This window comes from Melitaea cinxia, chromosome 22 (assembly GCF_905220565.1).
Source record: "Melitaea cinxia chromosome 22, ilMelCinx1.1, whole genome shotgun sequence".
Classification (NCBI taxonomy): Eukaryota; Metazoa; Arthropoda; class Insecta; order Lepidoptera; family Nymphalidae; genus Melitaea; species Melitaea cinxia.
The window spans coordinates 7659376-7681829 of record NC_059415.1 but is presented as its reverse complement, the minus strand read 5'-3'; the positions used below and the strand labels follow the sequence as shown (position 1 = coordinate 7681829).

Genomic DNA, 22454 nt, shown 5'->3' with positions numbered 1-22454 from the left:
TTGTTTGTTGTGTGTGTGTGTGTGCTGTTTGTATTTGTTATTGTAGCCAGGTTGTTGTAGTATTTACTTGGCACCAACTTCAAAATTATAAAATATTTATTTAATCATTTTTGATTAACTAAATCAAAATACGAATTACTTTGTTCTAAGTAAATTTATTTTTCACTTTTTAGTTTCCTATTTGAAGTCGGTTTTTTTTTGTTAAAAATTATTTTATTTTACAATTTTTAGTGATGGGTAAACCTAACAAGGATGCTTTTTCACATACACAATACACAAGCACAAACACCTAGATCATGACAAACATCTATATGGCCAATACAAATGTCTCTCGTGCGCGGGGATTGAACCCACTAACGCCAGTGCAACAGCCGGTGCTGTGACCGCTGCGCTAACGCGTCGACATACTATGAGTAAAGTTCGCTATCAGGTGTACGTAATAACAACCGGGACTGACAGCCTAGCGTGTTCTCCGAGGCTAGGTTGGAAGAACCACAAAGATTAACAACTAGACCGAAAATAAATATTTGTATAAACATAAATATCCTCTCCGAGCGGGAATTGAACCCGCGACCGTCGGTGTTTAGGCGCCGCCGACACGGCACATGCACCATTATATCAAAGCGGTCGTCAAACAGCAAAAGGTAACTGCTGTAAATTGTTGAGAAATTCCCTCGAGTGTTTATGGGCTCCATCATCAAACCTGGTCCAGCGACACAGATGATCACACAGAAGGTAATTGCTATAAATCGTTGAAAAGTTCCCTCGACTATCTTTCGTCTCCATCATCAGACTTTAATGGCACTTGTAACTCATATAGGTGCAAAGTTCTCATCAATAGAAACGAATTAAGTTCAAACAGCAGGTAATTGCTATAAATCGTTAAAGAGTTCCCTTGACTATCTTTCGTCTCCATCATCAGACTTTAATGGCACTTGTAACTCATATAGGTGCAAAGTTCTCATCAATAGAAACGAATTAAGTTCAAACAGGAGGTAATTGCTATAAGTCGTTGAAGAGTTCCCTCGACTATCTTTCGTCTCCATCATCAGACTGAAATGGCCCTTATAACTCATATATATGCAAAGTTTTCATCAATAGAAACGAATTAAGTTCAAACAGCAGGTAATTGCTATAAATCGTTAAAGAGTTCCCTCGACTAACTTTTGTCTCCATCATCAGACTGTAATGGCACTTATAACTCATACAGGTACAAATTTTTCATCAATAAAAACGAATTAAGTTCAAAAAGCAGGTAATTGCTATAAATTGTTGAAGAGTTCCCTCGACTATCTTTCTTCTCCATCATCAGATCGACTCCAGACCTTTGTTAAATAGTAGTGCTTTATAGTACTTAATGAAAACATGATTAAATTTACTAGTCACCCTTACGATTTTTGAAAGTTTCCCTCGATTTCTCTGGGATCCCATCATCAGATCCTGGTTTCCTTGTCATGGTACCAAACTATGAATATCTCCTTTCGAACAAAAAAAGAATTATCAAAATCGGTTCATAAACGAAGAAGTTATCTCCGAACATACATAAAAAAAAATATATATATACGGTCGAATTGAGTAACCTCCTCCTTTTTTTGAAGTCGGTTAAAAATAGATTATAGTTCGGATTTGATCAACTAGTTCGTTGAATTTTATTTTTAGCAGACTTTTGACAGCGAGTCACTGTAAGGCTAGTTTTTATGGTTACCGTTAAATGTCACGAATTGTTGGAAAAGTAATTAATTAAATGATTTAACACATGATTTCACATTATTTTTGGCGGGAACTTGTGGAGGCCTATGTCCAGCAGTGGACTGTATAGGCTGTAATGATGAATTAATTAAATTAAATATTAATTCCAATTTTAAAAATATCTTGAGATAAATTTATGTTGGTACCAACACAAATATACACTGTAAGAAAGTACCGTGCACATTACGTCAAAGTCTCTATACGAATTTTTGTTCAAAAATATACACGAGATCTTTTTTCTTAAAAATATGAAAAAGAAACCGTGCTCTGACTTGGTGGGTTTAACATTTATTTGAATAGTAATTGGCTTAGTAATTCTTTAAACCTTGGTCCGTCAGTGACGCTCCGAGAAATTTTCTTAAATAAAATGTCGGACGACGGTTTATAAATTTAAAATTCATAGGAAACAATGCATTTCTATTTGAGTTTCCGAGCTCAGCTGACTTCAATGAAAAAAGCGACATTCTATTTCGAGTGCATTAAAGTTGCTTCTCTACTTGTAGTTCTCGCTCTTTGTCTTTACTGTGTCAGATTTTTCTTGAAGTGAATTATGTTTGACATGATTTCTTAACCAACTTCTACGTAATTTTTTTTCCTTTGTTGTTTGGTGAAGTTGTTTTAATGAGGAAAACGTGTCTTTATATAATTATGTAACAGTCAGAACTGAAAGAAATTGAACCAGTCTGTCCCTATTCTACTGCTGTAAAAATACGTTTTTCAATATAACATATTCTTAGTTCATTCTGCCTATAGTTGGTGGATAATTGTCCTACCTCATGGCTCTCCGAGGCACGGTGGGTCAATCAGAAACAAATGTTTGTACATATAAATCGTCAGCTCAGACTGAGAAATGAATCCGCAACTGCTGGCATAAAAGCGACGTCTCGCACTACTACAGCACTATTACGAGTATATACTATATCACTCGTAGCTAGTATTATGTTTAATACCGATAAAATAATGTACTATGTAATACTGATTGGTCACTATGTAACAAAATAATATATACACATAAAGCATACAGCAAATATTAATATTCAACTCAATAGAGCAAACTTGAAATATGATAATTACACTCGTAACCTCATTATTGTACTCAGTATTGTTACATATATTTGTATTTTAACACATCTTAATTTATAATTACGAGCTGTGTCGTTACGATAGTATAGAATATAGTCACCCCCTCTTTTCCCGTGGGTGTCGTAAGAGGCGACTAAGCGATAACACAGTTCCACTACCACCTTGGAACTTATAAGACAGACAATGGCGGGATAACCATTCAACTGCCGGCTTTCAAATACACAGGCCGAAGACAGGCAACAGAGTCTTTCGTCTTTTATTTTTTAATGCATTCAGTATTTTAACCGAATTTTTTTCAGCTCCGTTTAATATATTTCTTGAGTAACGGTCCATTTCACCAAAATTTCTGGTAACGAAATAGTTTCGAAACTCACAGTTCCGCGGACAGTAATAAAACTGCAATCTATGTAATACGTTTTTTTTTTAATAATCTCTAAATATAATTATTTCTTTAAGCAACTTGTCTGAAGAAAAAATAAACAAAAAAACTGATCTAATAATTTCTGAGATGAGTGCGTTCTATTAGACACGAATCCCAGAATTGTGATATTGCAATTCACTTATGTATATAAATTATGTTATAATGTTAAACTACCTTTTTACCTTATAGCTTCTAATTAAAGGAAATATAAAGTATTGTTGAGAGAACATATGTTCTTCTGGATCGTCATCTACGTACAAAGCCTTATTACAATCTATGCAAACTTTTGCACCTAGACGCCTGAACCGGGCGCGTAATTTCCTATCCCAGGTCGGGATAAAAAGAATTTCATTCATCATTTTCGATGTAAAAATGTCATCTCTTTACGTTCAATAAAGCATATAATTATGTATTTGTTCCAAGTTCCATTACAATCATTTTAGTAGTCCGCGACAGAGAGTAACAAAAATCCAAATACATTTATGATAGTAGTATCAATTGTGTGTCAGTCTGAATCCGCCTTTAGCCTTCAATATGGAAACCTAATAACATTTGCATGAGCTAATCGAGACAGCATTATATATATGTTTCAATTAAGCGATACGAATAATCCGAGCTAGTAACTGTTTACCAGCGCGTTACAATTATATCATAACGGTAAATACGGGTTTAGTTTTATGTGTGAGTGAATTGTTGAAATTAAGGGTGAGTTTGTATGTGTATGAACAGGCTGGAAATATTTCTGGACTAATGCCCATTAGGCCCAAATCATCATCATCATCATCATCATTACAGCCTATACAGTCCACTGCTGGACATAGGCCTCCACAAGTTTACGCCAAAAATAACGTGAACTCATGTGTTTTGCCCATAGTCACCACGCTGGGCAGGCGGGTTGGTGACCGCAGTACTGGCTTTGTCGCACCAAAGATGCTGCTGCCCGTCTTCGGCCTGTGTATTTCAAAGCCAGCAGTTGGATGGTTATCCCGCCATCGGTCGGCTTCTTAAGTTCCAAGGTGGTTGTAGAACCTTGTTATCCCTTAGTCGCCTCTTACGACACCCACGGGAAGAGAGGGGGTGGCTAAATTCTTTAGTGCCGTAGCCACACAGCACAAATGCCTCATTTTAACTCGAATTAAAAAAAAAGGTGTGATACCTCATAACTTTTTACTAGGTCAACTGATTTTGACAATTCCTTTCATATTTGAAAACTAGTGGTGCTTGTCATGTGGTCCCATATAAATATTAGTGATATCAGCAAGTAATTTTTGAATTATTCTTAATAATGCGAGTTTAATTGACTTCGACGACGTTGATGATTTTCTCGTTTTGTTACGATTTAAATGGAGGTCGGTTATTTTGTTTGATAACAAACGCTTATTTCAGCCTATCGTAGTCCACTGCTGTACATAGGTCTCCTCAAGTTCGCCCAAGACATTATGGTGCGAGCTCAAGTGTTTTGTCCCATAATCACCACACAGCGCTGGCTTTGTCGTACCGAAGACGTTCTGCCCGTCTTCAGCTTATGTATTTGAATGGCAGCAGTTGGATGGTTATTCTGCCATCGGTCGGCTTTATAAGTATTTGTATTTGCATAATGGGGGAAAATTAACGTTGCTTTATTGCAAGTGGACAATTACTTTTCCTGTCAAAAGAATCGATCGTTATCAGGTGTTTGTGATGAAATCGCGATTATTTGCATGCACCACGACGCATACGGGCGAAGTCCACAAGAATAGACATTCAGACTAAAAGCAAATATTTGTCCGAACACAAATCTTTTCTGATCGGTAATTCTAGTAGTGACTATTGCTTTGGACCTTACGCACCAGGTACTAGAATGATGATCTTTCTAACTAATCCTATTATCAAAAACGGGTGCATTGAAAGCGTTATTAAAAAGGCATTTGTACAAGCTTATGCTACCTGTTAAGCTCTTATAAAAAATAGAATATAACTTGTGATATAAAGATTTAATACTAAAACAATTTTTAAAATTGGTTGAATAAAATTTTTTAAATTTGAAACAATACAAATGATTTCTCCAGACTTATCATTAAGAGACAAGTTCGTATATAATACCATAGAATTTTTCTTTACTCGAAAAAGGAACAGAAATGCCAACAAAAGTCCATAATGAAGAAAATCCGTAAAGACTACTTTGTAGAGATTTATCACAAGAACATGCTGCGGATAAAACACAAAACAGTTTCGAATCGTATTAACTGGAGTTATACTGTTTGACTCGAAGTTAACGTGACAGTGAATGAACCAAATGATTGAATTACTATAGATGTATTATAACTAGATAAGATACACTTTTTCTGACGCTGATGTATGATCGTAGAGCTCTTGATACGTCAAAACGTGCTAGACTACCCATAAAAATTCAGCGGTGACCTTGTAGTCACGTTTCTGCCTTTCGCTCTGGTCGTCTCCTGCAGAATAGGTCAGCATGGACGTCGGCCTCGCACTGCCGTTCCGCGTCTTTCTCTATTTGCCATGAGCTCCTCGCAGAAGTAGGTCACGGCCGAAAAGCACCTCTCGCTACCGAACACGGTTATATGTAATGTTCAAATGCAGACAACCAATGTTATATATTTTAATCGACTTTAAAAAGAATGATGTTCTCAATTCGATAGTATGTTTTTTTTGCATATTTGTTAACTCATAATTTTTTACTGTGAGTACTAATTTTGATGATTCTTTTCATATATTAAGTCTTCTAAATTAATTTCGCACTCCGTTGTAAACAACTAGGTAAGGAAATATAAATGTTTCGAAATATATTTTAGCGGTATATATATAAAAGAGGCTAGTTTACGATTAATTACTTACTCTTCTCCTTGTTAGCAAAACAGAACTTGCCAGTGGAATACAGTATTACACGCGTTATCCGGTAATGATTGTAGGCTTTACGAACTATTAAAGACAAAATTTTGTCGAACTTCTCTTAAAGAAAAGCAACAATATGTATCTGTCAAGATAAAGGTGAATTGAATCTACAAATTCATCATAGGCTATTTATTATTTTAATCAACAATGATTCTTCCAGCAAGACTGATGTTATAAATCCTCGACAAGCCCTAACAAGGGTATACAATTAGAGTCACGATCGCGATGCATTGTTTCGTTTTATCTCGTTAGCCGTCAAGATTTACAACTTCAGCTGACGTGACTTTTCAAGAAAAACCTAAAAGAAATGTCTTTTTTAAAAATGTGTACAAAAATACAATGATACTTTATGTTGACGCTAGTCATAGTTCCATGTTTATTTTTAGGAAATATTTTTTTAAGAAAAAAAAACAATAAAGTAAGAAATGCTTAACTACACAAAGACTGATCTCTATCGTAATTAAGTGTAAATAATATTTAAATTATAAATCTTCAAGAGACTTACCTTTTAAAGGAGACAATGCCACCTTGACGCATGACGTAATTATTTGTAATTTTTTTTTGTGTGGTTACAGCAGTGAAGAATATAGCCACCCCTTTTCTTCCCGTGGGTGTCATTAGAGACGACTAAGGGATAACACAGTTCTAGTATCACCTTGGAAATTAAAAAGCCGATCGATGGAGACGAAGATGGGCAGCAGCGTCTTTGGTGCGACAAAGCCAGCCCTGTCACCAACCCGCCTACCCAGCGTGGTGACTATGGGCAACACGAATGAGTTCACGCCATTTTTGGCGCAAACTTGTAGAGGCCTGTGTCCAGCAGTAGACTGCGACAGGCTGAAGTGACTATTATTTTTAAGTTTCGCGTTGCATAATATTGTAAAATGTTAAAATAAAATAATTATGTGTAGTTTTACTTTAATTACTTTACGAGTTATTTACCATTAGATAAAGCGCTAAAATAATTTTGTAATTCATAGCGATGATTTTTGTAGTGGAATTATGTAGTTAATGCATAGGTCGAACCGACTACCGGTGTATGACTTGTAGAGTGAAAAATTAAGAACAAGACGCGTATTTTTATTAATATTTATTACGTTATTGCAATAGCTTTACAAACAATACAACAACCTCCATCTTTAATCGAGAATTTATCTACTTATTGTTCCTATCTTACTTGCTTTATTCATTGTATTTTGAGATACTTTAAAGGGAGTATAAAAATTTATAATGTCTAATTGTTGATATTTCATTTTGGAACTCTCTCACACATATTAGATTGAAAAGAGATGATACAAGTTTGCGGTGGATCAACGCAAGGACAAAGTCCTGGTTTGGATTGTTTGTGTTTCAGCGGTTTATGGAGGCAGATAATGGGTGTGTAGCAACCGCAGATGGGTCTTGATTTGGGCCAGTAATACCGCGGTTATTGCTTTCCGCTGATACAGAAACCACTTATGTATAAAAGTCACAGACAGATATATCAATTCGTTACAGCTTGTTGCACTGAACTGAAAAGAGATAAATTTTTTATACGTTAACCATAATGAAGAAATTGAGTCTAAATACTATTTTTATAAATTCCTGGGAAAAAGTTGCCATTGTTAAGACAATGAACAGGAAAAATTCTCACATAACACATGCTTGTACCTCAGAAACAGTCAAACCGAAATTTTTATCATTTTATAAGAATTTGAAGGAAATAAAAAATAAAACTTGAATATAGTACTAAAATATCATATTCTCATTATTATGGGTAATAAATGTATTGGCTTAAACATAAAGAGACGATTTCTCTTTTTTGTGAATCTCACTAGTATTAAAGATAAATTTATATTTATAATATATAGTGGGCAAAACACATGAGTTCACGTTATTTTTGGCGTAAACTTGTGGAGGCCTATGTCCAGCAGTGGACTGTATAGGCTGTAATGATGATAATGATGATATATTTATAATATTCAATTGAATATTATGTATTACTTAAACGTTTAAACTCATTTTCTAAAACTTACTTAAAATAAATATAGGTACTAATGGTTCAATAATATCGAGTAATGATAAAAAATATATATTTTTACAGGTAATATTAAAATTTAGGTAGACAAATTATAATTCACAATTTATCGAACCATTACAACAATAGTTACAACAATATCGTAACGCGGTCATACTTGTATATTTCTAATGGCCACATTTACAAATGTCTTGGTATTCCTTCGAGATGATTCAGCCGGAGAAATTATTCCGTTGGTCTTTGTTCGAAACTTTCTTGTTTTACTCTACTCGCACAATAGATGTAGGATTACATTGAAAATACAGGTAGGATACATAGTAGGATTACATTGAAAAGTGTCCTTTTGTTTCGTTGCTGATGTATGATATTTGTTCACGAATTCGTCAAGATTTTTTACTTAAAATCAAATATATATATTAATGTTAAAGTGTATGTTGGTTTAATGGCGCTGTAACTCATACAAGATGTGAAAAACTTTTTAAGAAAAGACAGTTTTTAAGCTTAACTGCAGAGTTTCTTGCTGATTCTTCTTTGCAAAATAAAAATTCCTAATCGGTGGGACTTTAACCTTTAACAAAATACTTGAACTATAATTTATTTGCGGCATGAAAACTTAAAGTGTTGTAAAATGTTATGGTAAAAGGAGTAAATAAATAATTATTATCATCAATAAAGTCAATATTAAAGGGAGACAATTATCTGTATATAGACATGGTGCCTAGTAACTTTTATAGCACTAAGCAATTGAATTTACATCAATTACACTTTATGTCTAGATCATATACATAATGATATCATTACCTTTATAACGGCAATTTAAACAAATTTACAATAAAAATCTGACGCTCACAACGTAGAATATCGTGATATAATTTACATACTCATTAAGGAATTCTTTTTAGTTTCTATCGTCATTAAAATTCACATTCGATTTACTGGAAGCCTGTGATATATATTAGACTTGCAAATTTAGAGACTTGCAAAATTAGAGTAGAAAAATAAAAATTTTCAACCAATTAAAAAACATCAACTGTGAGATAATTGGTAAAAAAATGTCAAAATTACTCAGATTCATAAAATTATAGTATATTTAAATGGGGTCGATATTGTGAATCGACAAAATACATTTTATGTATAAAATTGAACTCCATTTATTGTCCATTATTTTGTAAGTTGATAATCGAAATAACTAAATTACCCATAATGAACGATTGGTTTTTTTTTTTTGATGACGGAGTAAAACTTCAATATGTTGTGTGTTAGTATATAATAGTTGGAGTTTATTTGTAATATCTCAAACTTTTTTAATCAACTAAATATTTTAAATAAATAAACGTATGGGTAATGTTCATTTATTCATTCATTCCTTTAGTATAATGCTTCAGCCTGTAATATCCCACTACTGGGCATAGGCCTCTTTCCCCATGTAGGAGAAGGGTCAGAGCTTAATCCACCACGCTGCTCCAATGCGGGTTGGCGGATATATTCTCTACTATGAGTAACGATCGCTATCAGGTGTACATGATAACAACCGAGACCGACGGCTTAACGTGCTCTCCGAGGCACGATGGGGAGACCCACAAGGACTGCACAAACACCCAGACCACGGCAAATACCTGTATGACCAATACAAATGTTTGTTATGAGCGGGGATCGAACCCGCAACCGCCAGCGCAACAGGTACAATCCATGGCTGTGACCGTTGCGCCAACGTGCCGTCCTTTAGTATAAAAGCTTCCAATAGCGTGAACGGCACAGATGATTTCATCTGTGTCACGTAGAATGGAGAATACACGAAAAGTGTCATATTTAAAAAAAAAAACATTTTCTTTAGTGCGATAATAACCATTTAGTTTTACGTTTCAATAAAAATACTAAAACTATCATACTCAAACACCTGATTGTTCTTATACTATATTCACAAATGTAAGAATTTAACCATTTCTAATACAATTTATAACCAATCTTCCTTAATCATATCTGACCCCTTTTCTCCTATCATTATTGTCGGAGCATTCGTATTACCCCTTACTATTACTGGCATTATTGATGCGTCAATAACTCTTAAGTTATCTATACCATATACTCTTAATCTGGGGTCAACGACGGCGTCTTCATCCCACGCCGGTCCCATTTTACAAGTTCCTACAGGATGAAATATAGTTGTCGTATATTGGGTAAGTAAACAAGAGAAATAGTCACGAGTACCCCAAATATATTGCTTACAACCTTTTACTGGATTTTTGACAAATTTGACCCCAAAAAATTGGAAAGTTTTTGTCTTTTCTAAGCTAACGACATATTTCATTCCTTCAACCAACACATCGACGTCATTTTTAACTGTAAAAAAGTTTGTATATATCAAAGGTTGTCCATAAATTGGATGCGTTTTATTTAGAAGAAGATAGCCCTTACTTTTGGGTACAAGTAAAAGTGGTCTTGCTCCAATGCCATTATAAAAAGGTAAGGGAAGAAAATCTGCTGCTAAATAAGTCGTAGTATCAGCGAAAAAATCCTCTACATTACGACCATTAAAATGAATTTGAATATCTGGCACATTTTCTGTTGCATATTTTGTTTTAATAAAGGCAACACTATTTAGTACACTCGTTGAACTTAAGGGTCCAGTTTTTTTAAGATATTGTTTATAATATTTACGGATTTTGTTAAACATTTTTGATTGATCAGTTGCGGTAGATGTTTTATTTGTAAGTGACATAATTAGTGCATTAGTTGTGACATGATCTTGTAAGTTTTGTCCGACGCTAAGATCTGAAAGGACGGATATATTTAAACTATGTAACTCATCTTTAGGACCTATACCAGACAACATAAGTAGTTTTGGAGAATTCAGTGAACCACTGCTAACAATTACTTCTTTTTTTGCAAACACTTTGTAATGGATTCCATTTTTTACATAAGTTACTCCCTTAGCTACTTTAGTTTCTGAATCTATATTTATTTTGATCACATGTGCGTTTGTTACTATATGTAAATTTTTACGTTTATTTCGAATAGGTTTGATAAAAGCAACGTTTGTAGACACTCTTTGACCATTCTTAGACGTTGATAGACCTATGTCCGTTCCGAAATTATCTTCTTGATTTAAATCTCTCACTGGGAGACCTTTTTCTCTAAAAGCGGCAACAAGCATAACTGTGTTTACATCGGTGTAAGGATATCTTTCCACAGTGAGTGGTCCATCGACTGAGTGATAATACGAGTCTTTCGATTCTTTATCACGATTATCTTCAGATTTTTTGAAATAGGGCAGGACCTGAAGTTAAAAACGTGGCATAATTATAATATTGTGTACATATTATTTTTAAATATGTTAAATTTTGCATCAAGTATTTTTCTTCTTGTAAAAATTACAAAAACTAAAAGTTCAGTCCAGCCAAATGTATGTGCACTACAATAATGTGTATTCACTGAAACAAAAACTTGAATGTCTTATAATTAACCTCATTGTAGCTCCAGCCGTAGTTTCCCATCTCAGCCCAGTTATCATAGTCGCGCTTGTTTCCTCTCATGTAGACTAAATAGTTGATTGCGCTCGAACCTCCCATAGTTTTACCACTATAAACAGTATACATATAGAAAAAAAAAAAAAAACAAATCAGGTAAACATTTAACCTTTACCGTTGATTTATATGAGTCGCCATGTTTATTACTTCGGTTTTTTCAATTCTGAAGAATTTTTAATTATTTAGATTGTACTGATCAATCATAATCATTTAGTTTGTAAAGTTCCATTGAATTCTACTTTATGAAATAAACAAACTGCACAGTAATGTGTGATATAGTGCAAATGAATATAACCTTAAATGAATCATCAAAAATCTCATAATTATTTTCTTTTCTTATTTAGACATACTTGGTTGCACTATACCAATGACAGAAAAACTAGAAACCGATGATAAGAAAAAGAAATAATATTTAGATAAATGAAATTAGTAAGATATTTACCTTGTCCATGTACATGTTTGACCCCGCAAAGAGCGACATGTCAGTTTTTCTGGTTGAGTTCTATATTGCCAGTCGATGCTAGAACTTCCCAATGCCGTTGCAAACGCTGGAACGCTTGTGACATCGGGCTCTTCCCCACCAGCTTCTAATAGCAGTATCTAAAAACGTTTAATTAAATCTATTTTAATATATCTTCTTGTACCTTAACCATTTAACATTTATGTGCTACAGTTAAAAAGTGTTTATTTAGACGCAAAACCGAGTAATTGTGTTTTGTATTAACTATAAATAATAAAAAAAAAAAATAATAATAAAAAGCAATGCAGTAGTGATAACTGCTACTACAACATCAGACTATCGTAGTCCACTACTGGACATAGGCTTCCACAAGTTCGAGCAAAAAATGGCGTGAACTCATGTTTTTTGCCCATAGTCACCACGCTGGGCAGGCAGGTTGGTGACCGCAGGGCTGGCTTTGTCGCACCGAAGACGCTGCTGCCCGTCCTCGGCCTGTGTATTTCAAAGCCAGCAGTTGGATGGTTATCCCGCTATCGGTCGGCTTTATAAGTTCCAAGGTGGTAGTGGAATTGTATTACTGATAACTGCTACTATTTGAATTAAATGATAACTCACTAAAGTCACAAATACGGCTAGCTTAGTAATGTGTCTGCATTTTATCTTAACAGTTATATTTGCATAATATTACTTAATTGGGTTTTAAGTGGAAAACGAAATGAGAGAGTTTGAAGATAGTGAAAAATCAAGTTGTGAAGAGTCGAACAGATCGATCGTAAAAAATAAAAATAATATGTCGTTACTTGTCAAGATGGAGTAAGTAGTATATACGTAGCAACTTACTGAGTCAGTTTATTTTGGTTTAAATTAATGTAATACAACACAACTTATTATTTTAAACTTTTATCTTAAGATAAGTATCCTTTTATATACATATATACGGAGGGTATATGTCAAGACTGTTGAGCACTATATATATAATTTCAGGACAAACGCAACTAAATGATAGGCTTCAAGAGAAAAATATTAGGTATAAAGTTTGAAACACTATTAAAATGGACAGCAGATGACTACATCCTATCATACCTTTTAAACTTTGCAATTCGTTTGTAATCGAATTAGATCCCATATTAATAAAGCAAGTCTCTTCATTAATTGTAAAAAAGAACATAAATAGAAACATAAATAAAAACATAAATAGAAAAGAGCTCTTCAATAATTTTCAAATGTGTTTCAGCAGGAAGGAACAAGTTACTTTTGATTCTCGGGAAGTTCGGATATTAATTGAGAAACTACGAGTGCTATAGATAGCGTTCAGAGTAAATGTTTTGACTTAACAAAGTAAAGAGATATTGTCGAACTGTACATCCCCAATACATATAGTAAAAATGTAACGGATTGCTGTCTGTACATGGAAGATATAATTATGAGAAAAAATATTATTGGGACCTTTATCAACGCAAATAGCATCCAAAACAATGATTGTTAAAAATTTTGTCTGTTTGTCTGTGTGTTTGTGATTTAGATGTGGTTTTCATTTCTATATTGTGGTAGGCTTCACTTGAAATTTAGTGTTTGTTTCATGTCAGTCGGTACATAAATAAAAAAGTTATGCATATTTAAAGAATCACGCTGATTATGTAAATACCAAAAATGCGGACGAAGTCGCAGGCATAGCTAGTCTTAAATATATTCATATCTTGTAAATTATTTCCTATATTATGTTTTTTTTTTTACTGTATAATTATAAAGAATTGGAGCTTGATCTGCCTCGCCGCTTCTGTAAGGCCTGGCAGGTTGGTATATGCAGGTAAGGGCATCTCACAGAAGTTGTCCCGAAACATTAGAATATTTCATATGATGTTTTTCTTGAGTCGTGAAAGGAATGTAGACTTGAACCTGCAGTCAAACTGCTGTGTTTTCTATGTTGAAATACCTAGGTTCAATACAATACATGATTGCCAAAATGGTTTTAATTTTTTTATGCTACCATGAAAAATATCGAATACCGGTATTTAAACTTAATTTGAGTAACCTTTTTTTCTTATTCAAAAATAAGGTATTGAATAGCCTTGAGGAATGGGATACCGAAAACCCCGAAACGCCGACATTTTACGGAAATCGTAAATAATAAATATGAATTATTACATCCCTAATGTTAGAAATGATGGGTCCACGACAAAAGGTAACCCGTGTCCTTAAAATACGTGATATTTTGGCATTAACGAAAAATATATTTGAAACACTATAGACGAATTCGCGCAAAACTTCCACTGAATAAAAAAATTGTAACCTAAATTTACTTTAAATTGCACCACTTTACAAATTCAAGGTCGATTCATGTGTTTAAAAAAAAAGTTGACAGAAACATGTCAAGATCCAAAGTCACAATGAATGAACTGGGCAATCGAGCGCATTGCTCTATTTACTAATACACTTTTCATGTCAAAAATACACAGATATTGAAATTAAATTGCATTGCACGACGTATTCATCTTAATAGGTATTTTTAACCGACTTCAAAAAAAGGATGAGGTAACTCAATTCGACCGTATATATATATATATATACATTAAAATATATATATATATATATATATATATATATATTAATGTATGTTCGGAGATAACTTCTTTGTTTATGAACCGATTTTGATAATTCTTTTTTTGTTGGAAAGGAGATATCCCTAGTTTGGTACCATGTTAAGGAAACCAGGATCTGATGATGGGATCTTAGAGAAATCGAGGGAAACTTTCAAAAATAGTACGGGTGACTAGTAAATTTAATCATGTTTTCATTAAGTACTATAAAGCACTACTATTTAATAAAGGTCTGGAGTCGATCTGATGATGGAGAAGAAAGATAGTCGAGGAAACTCAACAATTTATAGCAATTACCTGCTGTTTGAACTTAATTCGTTTCAATTGATGAAAACTTTGCATATATATGAGTTGTAAGTGCCATTTCAGTCTGATGATGGAGACGGAAGATAGTCGAGGGAACTTTTCAACGATTTATAGCAATTACCTGCTGTGTGGTCATCTATGTCGCAGGATCAGGTTTGATGATGGAGCTCATAAACACTTGAGGGAATTTCTCAACAATTTACTGCAGTTACCTTTTGCTGTTTGACGACCGCTTTGATATAATGGTGCATGTGCCGTGTCGGCGGCGCCTAAACACCGATGGTCGCGGGTTCAATTCCCGCTCGGAGAGGATATTTATGTTTATACAAATATTTATTTTCGGTCTAGTTGTTAATCTTTGTGGTTCTTCCAACCTAGCCTCGGAGAACACGCTAGGCTGTCAGTCCCGGATGTTATTACGTACACCTGATAGCGAACTTTACTCATAGTATGTCGACGCGTTAGCGCAGCGGTCACAGCACTGGCTGTTGCCCTGGCGTTAGTGTGTTCAATCTCCGCGCACGACAGACATTTGCATTAAATACTACAACAACCTGACTACAATAACAAATACAAACAACACACACACAACAAACAAGTACAAAAAATATTATTAGATATATCAAAACAATAACAGAATATTAACAGTATTCAAACTAATAGTCAATGAAACAAATTATGAAAGAAAACTGAATACAACTTACGAGTAGATACTAGAGTAGTTATTGTTTTACTTGGCACCGACTTCAAAATTATAAAATATTCATTTAATCATTTATGATTAACTAAATCAAAATATGAATTACTTTGTACTAACTAAATTTATTTTTCACTTTTTAGTTTCCTGTTTGAAGTCGGTTTTTTTTTGTTAAAAATTATTTTATGTATTTACATTCAATGCATTGTTCCGATGTAGTTACGACTATTGGATCATTATTATAAAATGACATGACAAAATAAACTGTACTAATACAAATTTTAAAAAGTTATGATACATTTAATAAAATGCATTGTATATGTAATAGGTACAGGCATTAGACACACACGTACAGACGAGACACGTACTGTGTGGCTACGGGTACTGTGTGGCTACGGTACTAAAGAATATAGCCACCCCCTCTCTTCCCGTGGGTGTCGTAAGAGGCGACTAAGGCATAACACAGTTCCACTACCACCTTGGAACTTTAAAAGCCGACCGGTGGCGGGATAACCATCCAACTGCTGGCTTTGAAATACACAGGCCGAAGACGGGCAGCAGGGTCTTTGGTGCGACAAAGCCAGTTCTACGGTCACCAACCCGCCTGCCCAGCGTGGTGACTATGGGCAAAACACATGAGTTCACGTTATTTTTGGCGTTAACTTGTGGAGGCCGATGTCCAGCAGTGGACTGTATAGGCTGTAATGATGTACAGACGTTGGCTAGGCCTCGTGTAATTCGTAACATTTAGTAACGAAAGGTTATATGTGTTAATATTTAGGTGTCATATAAAATGGATACAAGCACATTAAGTTAAATGATATACATATATACACAGACCACAGTAAAGCACTTCTACATCATATGTTAGTTTGTTTTGTTACATCATACGTACATTACATACATATACATTATAGTATATCATACAAGATAAATTATTTTTGTACAACATTATTTTGTTAACTCACGTGACAGATTTACAACAAAACATTAAACTACTGTTTATATTTGATTTTTTTAATTTAAGTTGGAAATTGTACGTTAATGTTTGTAGCTTAATTTAAATCTTCTCGTTTGTGTCCAACTTGTACTTACATTCATGTACATAATTATATACAATATCTTTTGATTCATTTTTAAGGTGTACGTAATTAAATTTTTTATTTTTTATTAAGCGTGTTACATTAGTAGTTAAAAACACAAACTGTTTCATTTTATACTGCTAAAATAACAAGCTCTTTCTTCTAAAAACATAGTAATAAAGTACAAATTTTAGACAAGAAATCTTAATATAAATTAGGTCAAATTAAAAAGAGTCGTTCAAAATAAAACTTAGTATAGGAGTGATAATCACAGTTGCGTACGTATAATACAGACAGTATAATGATTCAATTAAAAAAAATGTGTGTAATGTATTTAGCGTCTAGTATAATATTAATAGGTCAGTGATTACAAACTGTATCATCTATTAATAAACATTTTTGAGAATTTTAGAGTTTTCATTGATATTTAACCATACTACATACAACACTTACCTTCCATTGCTTTATTTCTGATAAGCGATTAGCCACAACACATCCGGCGGTACCACCTCCGACAATTATGAAATCATATTCCTGTATCTTTCTTGTTCTATCGCTCTTTTTATTTTTCTTCAGCTTCAAATCTTCATTTACGAGCTCTTTATTAGAAACTTCATCATCAAAATATTTGTCGGATTCAAGGTCATTTGTTTTAAAGGGTACTTTATTAAAAAAATCACCATCCGTAAATGGATTTTCGGAAAAAGTTTTTAAGAACTTATTATAATCGTTTGAATAACTCCCACTCAAATACGATGACGAATATTCTGGAACATTTTTAGATTCTGAAAAATTTTCAGAAAATGGTGACTCAAAATAATCTGAGTTTTGTATATTATCAGAAGAGCGTTTTTTCTTTTCACATGGAAGACTATATGAGGCACCACCGAAGAGTTTCATTACTAATGCTAAAAGCATAAATCCCGTCGATGAACATTGTGTTAATGTTGCCTGTTTCTCCAAACAAACTGCACTTAAATTTAATGGCTTCCACGACATATTCAAAACACTCATTCACTGTATTATTAAATAACCTATTTCTAGATTTTAGCATATAATTGTCGGATTCATATAAAAAGATACATTGTTATTGATATTTAATAATTATGATTCTAATCACTCGTTGTTACCTCAGTCAACGCAACGTTCAAATGATTTTTAAGACGAATGCAAGAAAATAAACATTGGAAAGATCGCTGATTATGCAAGACATTATCTTTTTGTGACAATGTCATTGAAGGAATGATATAATTTATTTTAAAATTTTGACTCCGTGTCGAGTATGTTTACTAAAGCCTATAACAAAAAATGTCTTTCAGTCCTTATTATATTTCTGTAATGTAAGAGTCAGTCTAAAGTACCGAGGGTATCTAAATTTCGTTGCGATGTGTCTAATTAATTTTATGAATAGTGACCTTTTATAATTTTTGTGTTTGAAACAGAACTTAAACCGACTATAAATGCAATATATAAACTGCTGGGCAAATTTCCGTTTTTTTGTATGAGAGATGGGTTTAAGCTTAGTCAGACGCACAGCTCCTCTACAAGGAGAATGGTTCATCATCAAGTGCTTTTAATAACAACTAACAGCAACAACTTAAGAAACTAATAAAGGACAGATCGAATAATTGTGTTTGCTCGCAAACAAGAAAAACCGACTTCAATTAGATAGACAAGTAATACAACGTAAATTGACGAAAAAAAAAACAAGCGCCCTAGTCGTCACTACGATTTTCGAGGATTTCCCTCGATTTCTTTGGGATTCCATCACCAGATCCTGGTTTCTTTATTATGGCACCACCCTTGGGATGTCCTTTCCAACAAATTTTTATAATCAAAATCGGTTTATAAACGACGAAGTTATCCCCGAACATACATTAAAAAATATATATATATATACATACACATACGGTCGAATTGAGTAACCTTCTCCTTTTTTGAGGCTGGTTAAATATAAATCTTTGTATATTCTCAAAAATTTCTTGCGAGCGGGAATTCTTGCGGGGAAGCATACTATGCATATGTTGACTGTCTGAAGCGGTGCGTATCTAAGTAACTACAACAAAATGAATAAAAACTAATAATTGAAAAAAAATACATACAATTTTATAATCTTTAAAGCATCAGGGTGATTAGGCTTGGAAAATTAAGACGCCATGGAGTTTTAACATCTGAGCCTTCTGAGACTGGGTTTCAAAAATGAGAAATCTAAGGTAAAATTTTAGGAAGCAATGAATGGCTTTTTTGTCATTCTAGTGCTATAAAAAACAATAATTACAATGGTGATTAATGAGCAGAAAATATCCCAGAATTGCTTCGGAGAATAATTATTGAGGTAGACTAGAAAATTTATGGTACCACCCGGATCTGAACTCGCAACTTTACAATTAAGCTCCACGTGATCTATCTGATTTGTACCGAATGTAGTTCATTACGGAAAGAATCTAAAGTCGGATCAGTGTCTGATATAATTGGATGTTAAGATTTAGAGAAAAGGAAATATTATATAAGAAATAAAAATTTACTGCTCTTATGAGAAGCCTGATGATATATATACAGTAAATGGTAGTTAAGACATCAATGTAAAAAATTTTATCGAACCGCATGTTTGTATCGTCATTGAACTATGCTTTTAAAATATGATAAATAAATAAAATTAATGTTACAAATCGTCATTTATTTTATAGAGTAACTCAAGAGCGTACTCGAAACCTATTTTTAAAAATTCAGTAAAATGAATTTAAATATCTGAAATCGAGTTGAATTAATGTGATACCAATATCTTTTTAATTCTCAGGTATGGATTTACTGTGTTAGATTATATATTGTATTTTTTATTTTATTTATTTATTGCCATTAATATAACTACCATTACAGGTTAATTACCTAATGTGATAGTACAAACTAAAATATTGTAACCAAAATAATCACTAACCATAACCTATAATAAATAATGCAGCTCTTGTGAATTCATTCAGAGTACAACAGAATAGGTCCACCTGATCTGACAGCTTATTCAGAAGGCGTGTGGCACGAGAGTGGCGCCCTGGCGAGCTACTAAGCTGCGGCCGCCGACTCCTCTGTTATATAATTAAAGCTTAGATATATGTTCTAATCGACGATGCGTTGGCTTAACTGTCACATCACTGGCTTGTGGCTATTGCACTGGCGGTTGCGGGTTCGATCCCCGCACACGACAATCATTTGTATTGATTGGCCATACAGTTGTTTGCCGTGAAAAGCACGTTAAGCTATCGGTCCCGGTTGTAATTATGTATACCAGATAGCGATCGTTACTCATAGTAGGGAATCTATCCGCCAACCCGCATTGGAGCAGCGTGGTAGATTAAGCTCTGATCCTTCTCCTACTTGGGGAAAGAGGCCTATGCCTAGCAGTCTAGCAGTGGGATATTACAGGCTGAAGCGTAGATGTATTAATCTGTGATTCTTTGATTTTTTTCTTAGGTCCTCTCCTACAGGATAATAGATTTTCTGCATATGTATATGTAGAACTAATTGTATTAAAATACAAAATAACTTCTAACTTAAGTAGGTACCTAGACGCATTTTAGCCTACAACGTCTTCCAGACAACCTTTACTTATGTTAGCTATTACGAGAAAGAAATGAAGCAGTAAATGTTCATATTTTATAGAGTATAACTATAGAGGTTCATATAGTAGATACCTAATTCATTTATAGCTTTAGTTTAGAAACTTTTTTTACCGACGTCAAAAAAGGAGGAGGTTACTCAATTCGACCGTATATATATATATTTAATGTATTTTCGGGGATAACTTCGTCGTTTATGAACCGATTTTGACAATATTTTTTTTTGGAAAGGAGATATCCTTGGAGTGGTACCATAATAAGGAAACCAGGATCTGATGATGGGATCCCAGAGAAATCGGCGGAAACTCATATATCCGGATAATTTTTTACTGAGTGCACCGATTTTGATAATTTTAATTTAATCGAAAGCCGACATTTATCACGTAATCACATTTAAATTTCATTGAGATCTGATTACAACTTTTGCAGTAATCTTTGATAATGTGTACTTACTTGACAAATTTTTCGTCTATCTACGTTGTATTATTTGTCGATATAATTGAAGTCGGTTTTTTTTTTCGTTTGCCTGCAAACACAATTATGTAAACCTTACTCACGAAAGTCAAACCAAAAAGAAAAAAGTCATACGGTAAGTTAAGTAAATATGGTATATTCATGGTTCGATTTTCGTGAGCTAGAACCACCAACCTACTCGCAGATCTACATAGAACTGTTTATGCAAAGTCTATTTTATCCTTAAGTCTCGTTTTAATTAATTTTAGTACTATGTATTTCATAAATTATCATAAATTATAGTGATTAGGCTAACTCATAAATATTTATTTTATACTAGCGGACCCCGCAAACGTTGTTTTGCCATATACGTTATTAACCTCCCTTAATCCCCCCCCCCATAATAGCTGTATGAAAAAAGATGTTGACCGATTCTTAGACCTACCCGATATGCACAAAAAAAAATCATAAAAATCAGTCCAGCCGTTTCGGAGGAGTATTGTAACTAACATTGTGACACGAGAATTTTATATATAAAGATTTTTCACTGAATTTTTTATTCGATCACAATATAGCCTATGTCATTCCTGAATAGTGTAGCTTTCTGTTAATGAAAGAATTTTCGTGATCTCTAAAAACAAACAAAGTAAGAAACTTTACCTGTTTATAATATTAGTATAGATGATTACTTGACAATTAATTTTGGTGAAAAAAAGATCTAAGTCAATTGATTTTGTAATTGTGGTGTTTCTTGTCCTAGTTTTTTACGTTGCATTCTGTCCTCGACCCTATAGTGGAGATAGTTTTATAATTTTCGTAATGATATTTTATGGGTTAAGGTGTTTTCTTATAAAAAAATATGTTGGAACAATTTTTTAGAGCTTGTTAAACCATGTTGATATTTTTTTGTGATTAAAACTGAACTCATTATTAAAATATCTAAATAGGGTACTTTCGGTAGTGAAAAATAAATTATAAAATTTGATAAAAATTAAAATGTATGTAAAAATACACTTAAATATTCTGATTTGGAATCATAAAAGCACATTATTGTTTTATTATATTGAAATTAAAAGTCGTATATTTTAATCTGTATATCACGTGACCCAAAACACGACCCGCCATGGTATGACGTCATACTGGCAAAAACAAAGTTCTGTCAGTGCTGTAAACAGCTAGGTTCATATCTATCAACTTTAACTTCAAGAAGTAATAGTTATGCTTTTTCGTTAGTGAATTTCTATGTACCTATTTATTTATTAAAATTCAAAAAGGTTTTGTAAAAGCAGATAGTACGAATCTGCTAAAAATTGATTCAACGATGTTTGCAAAGTTTTTTGCATGTAACCCAGATTTCTGTTCTGTCGAATTTCGGAATGTTAAAACATCTTTTTTAAGTATTACTTGTTAATATAACAAGTAATATATATAATACTGTTTTTTTTTTAATGTAAGTGCCAGGTATACCTAATTTGAAAAATAATGGTAGAAAGTGTTAGGTTTTATTCCTTATGTTAGTGCCAAATTAAGACTTAATAGCTTTTTTAATGCTAGTA

The 22454-nt window shown here is 33.4% G+C and overlaps 1 protein-coding gene across 1 annotated transcript; it reads right to left on the bottom strand.

The window, feature by feature from the left end:
- Positions 1-10119: 10119 nt before the first annotated feature.
- LOC123664435 (glucose dehydrogenase [FAD, quinone]-like) lies at positions 10120-17833 on the bottom strand. The gene is made up of 4 exons (XM_045598979.1): positions 17288-17833; positions 12135-12292; positions 11630-11744; positions 10120-11442 (listed from the first exon to the last, which is right to left on the bottom strand). The coding sequence occupies exons 1-4, from the start codon at positions 17831-17833 to the stop codon at positions 10120-10122; spliced, it is 2142 nt and encodes a 713-aa protein (XP_045454935.1).
- Between the last annotated feature and the right edge of the window lie 4621 nt (positions 17834-22454).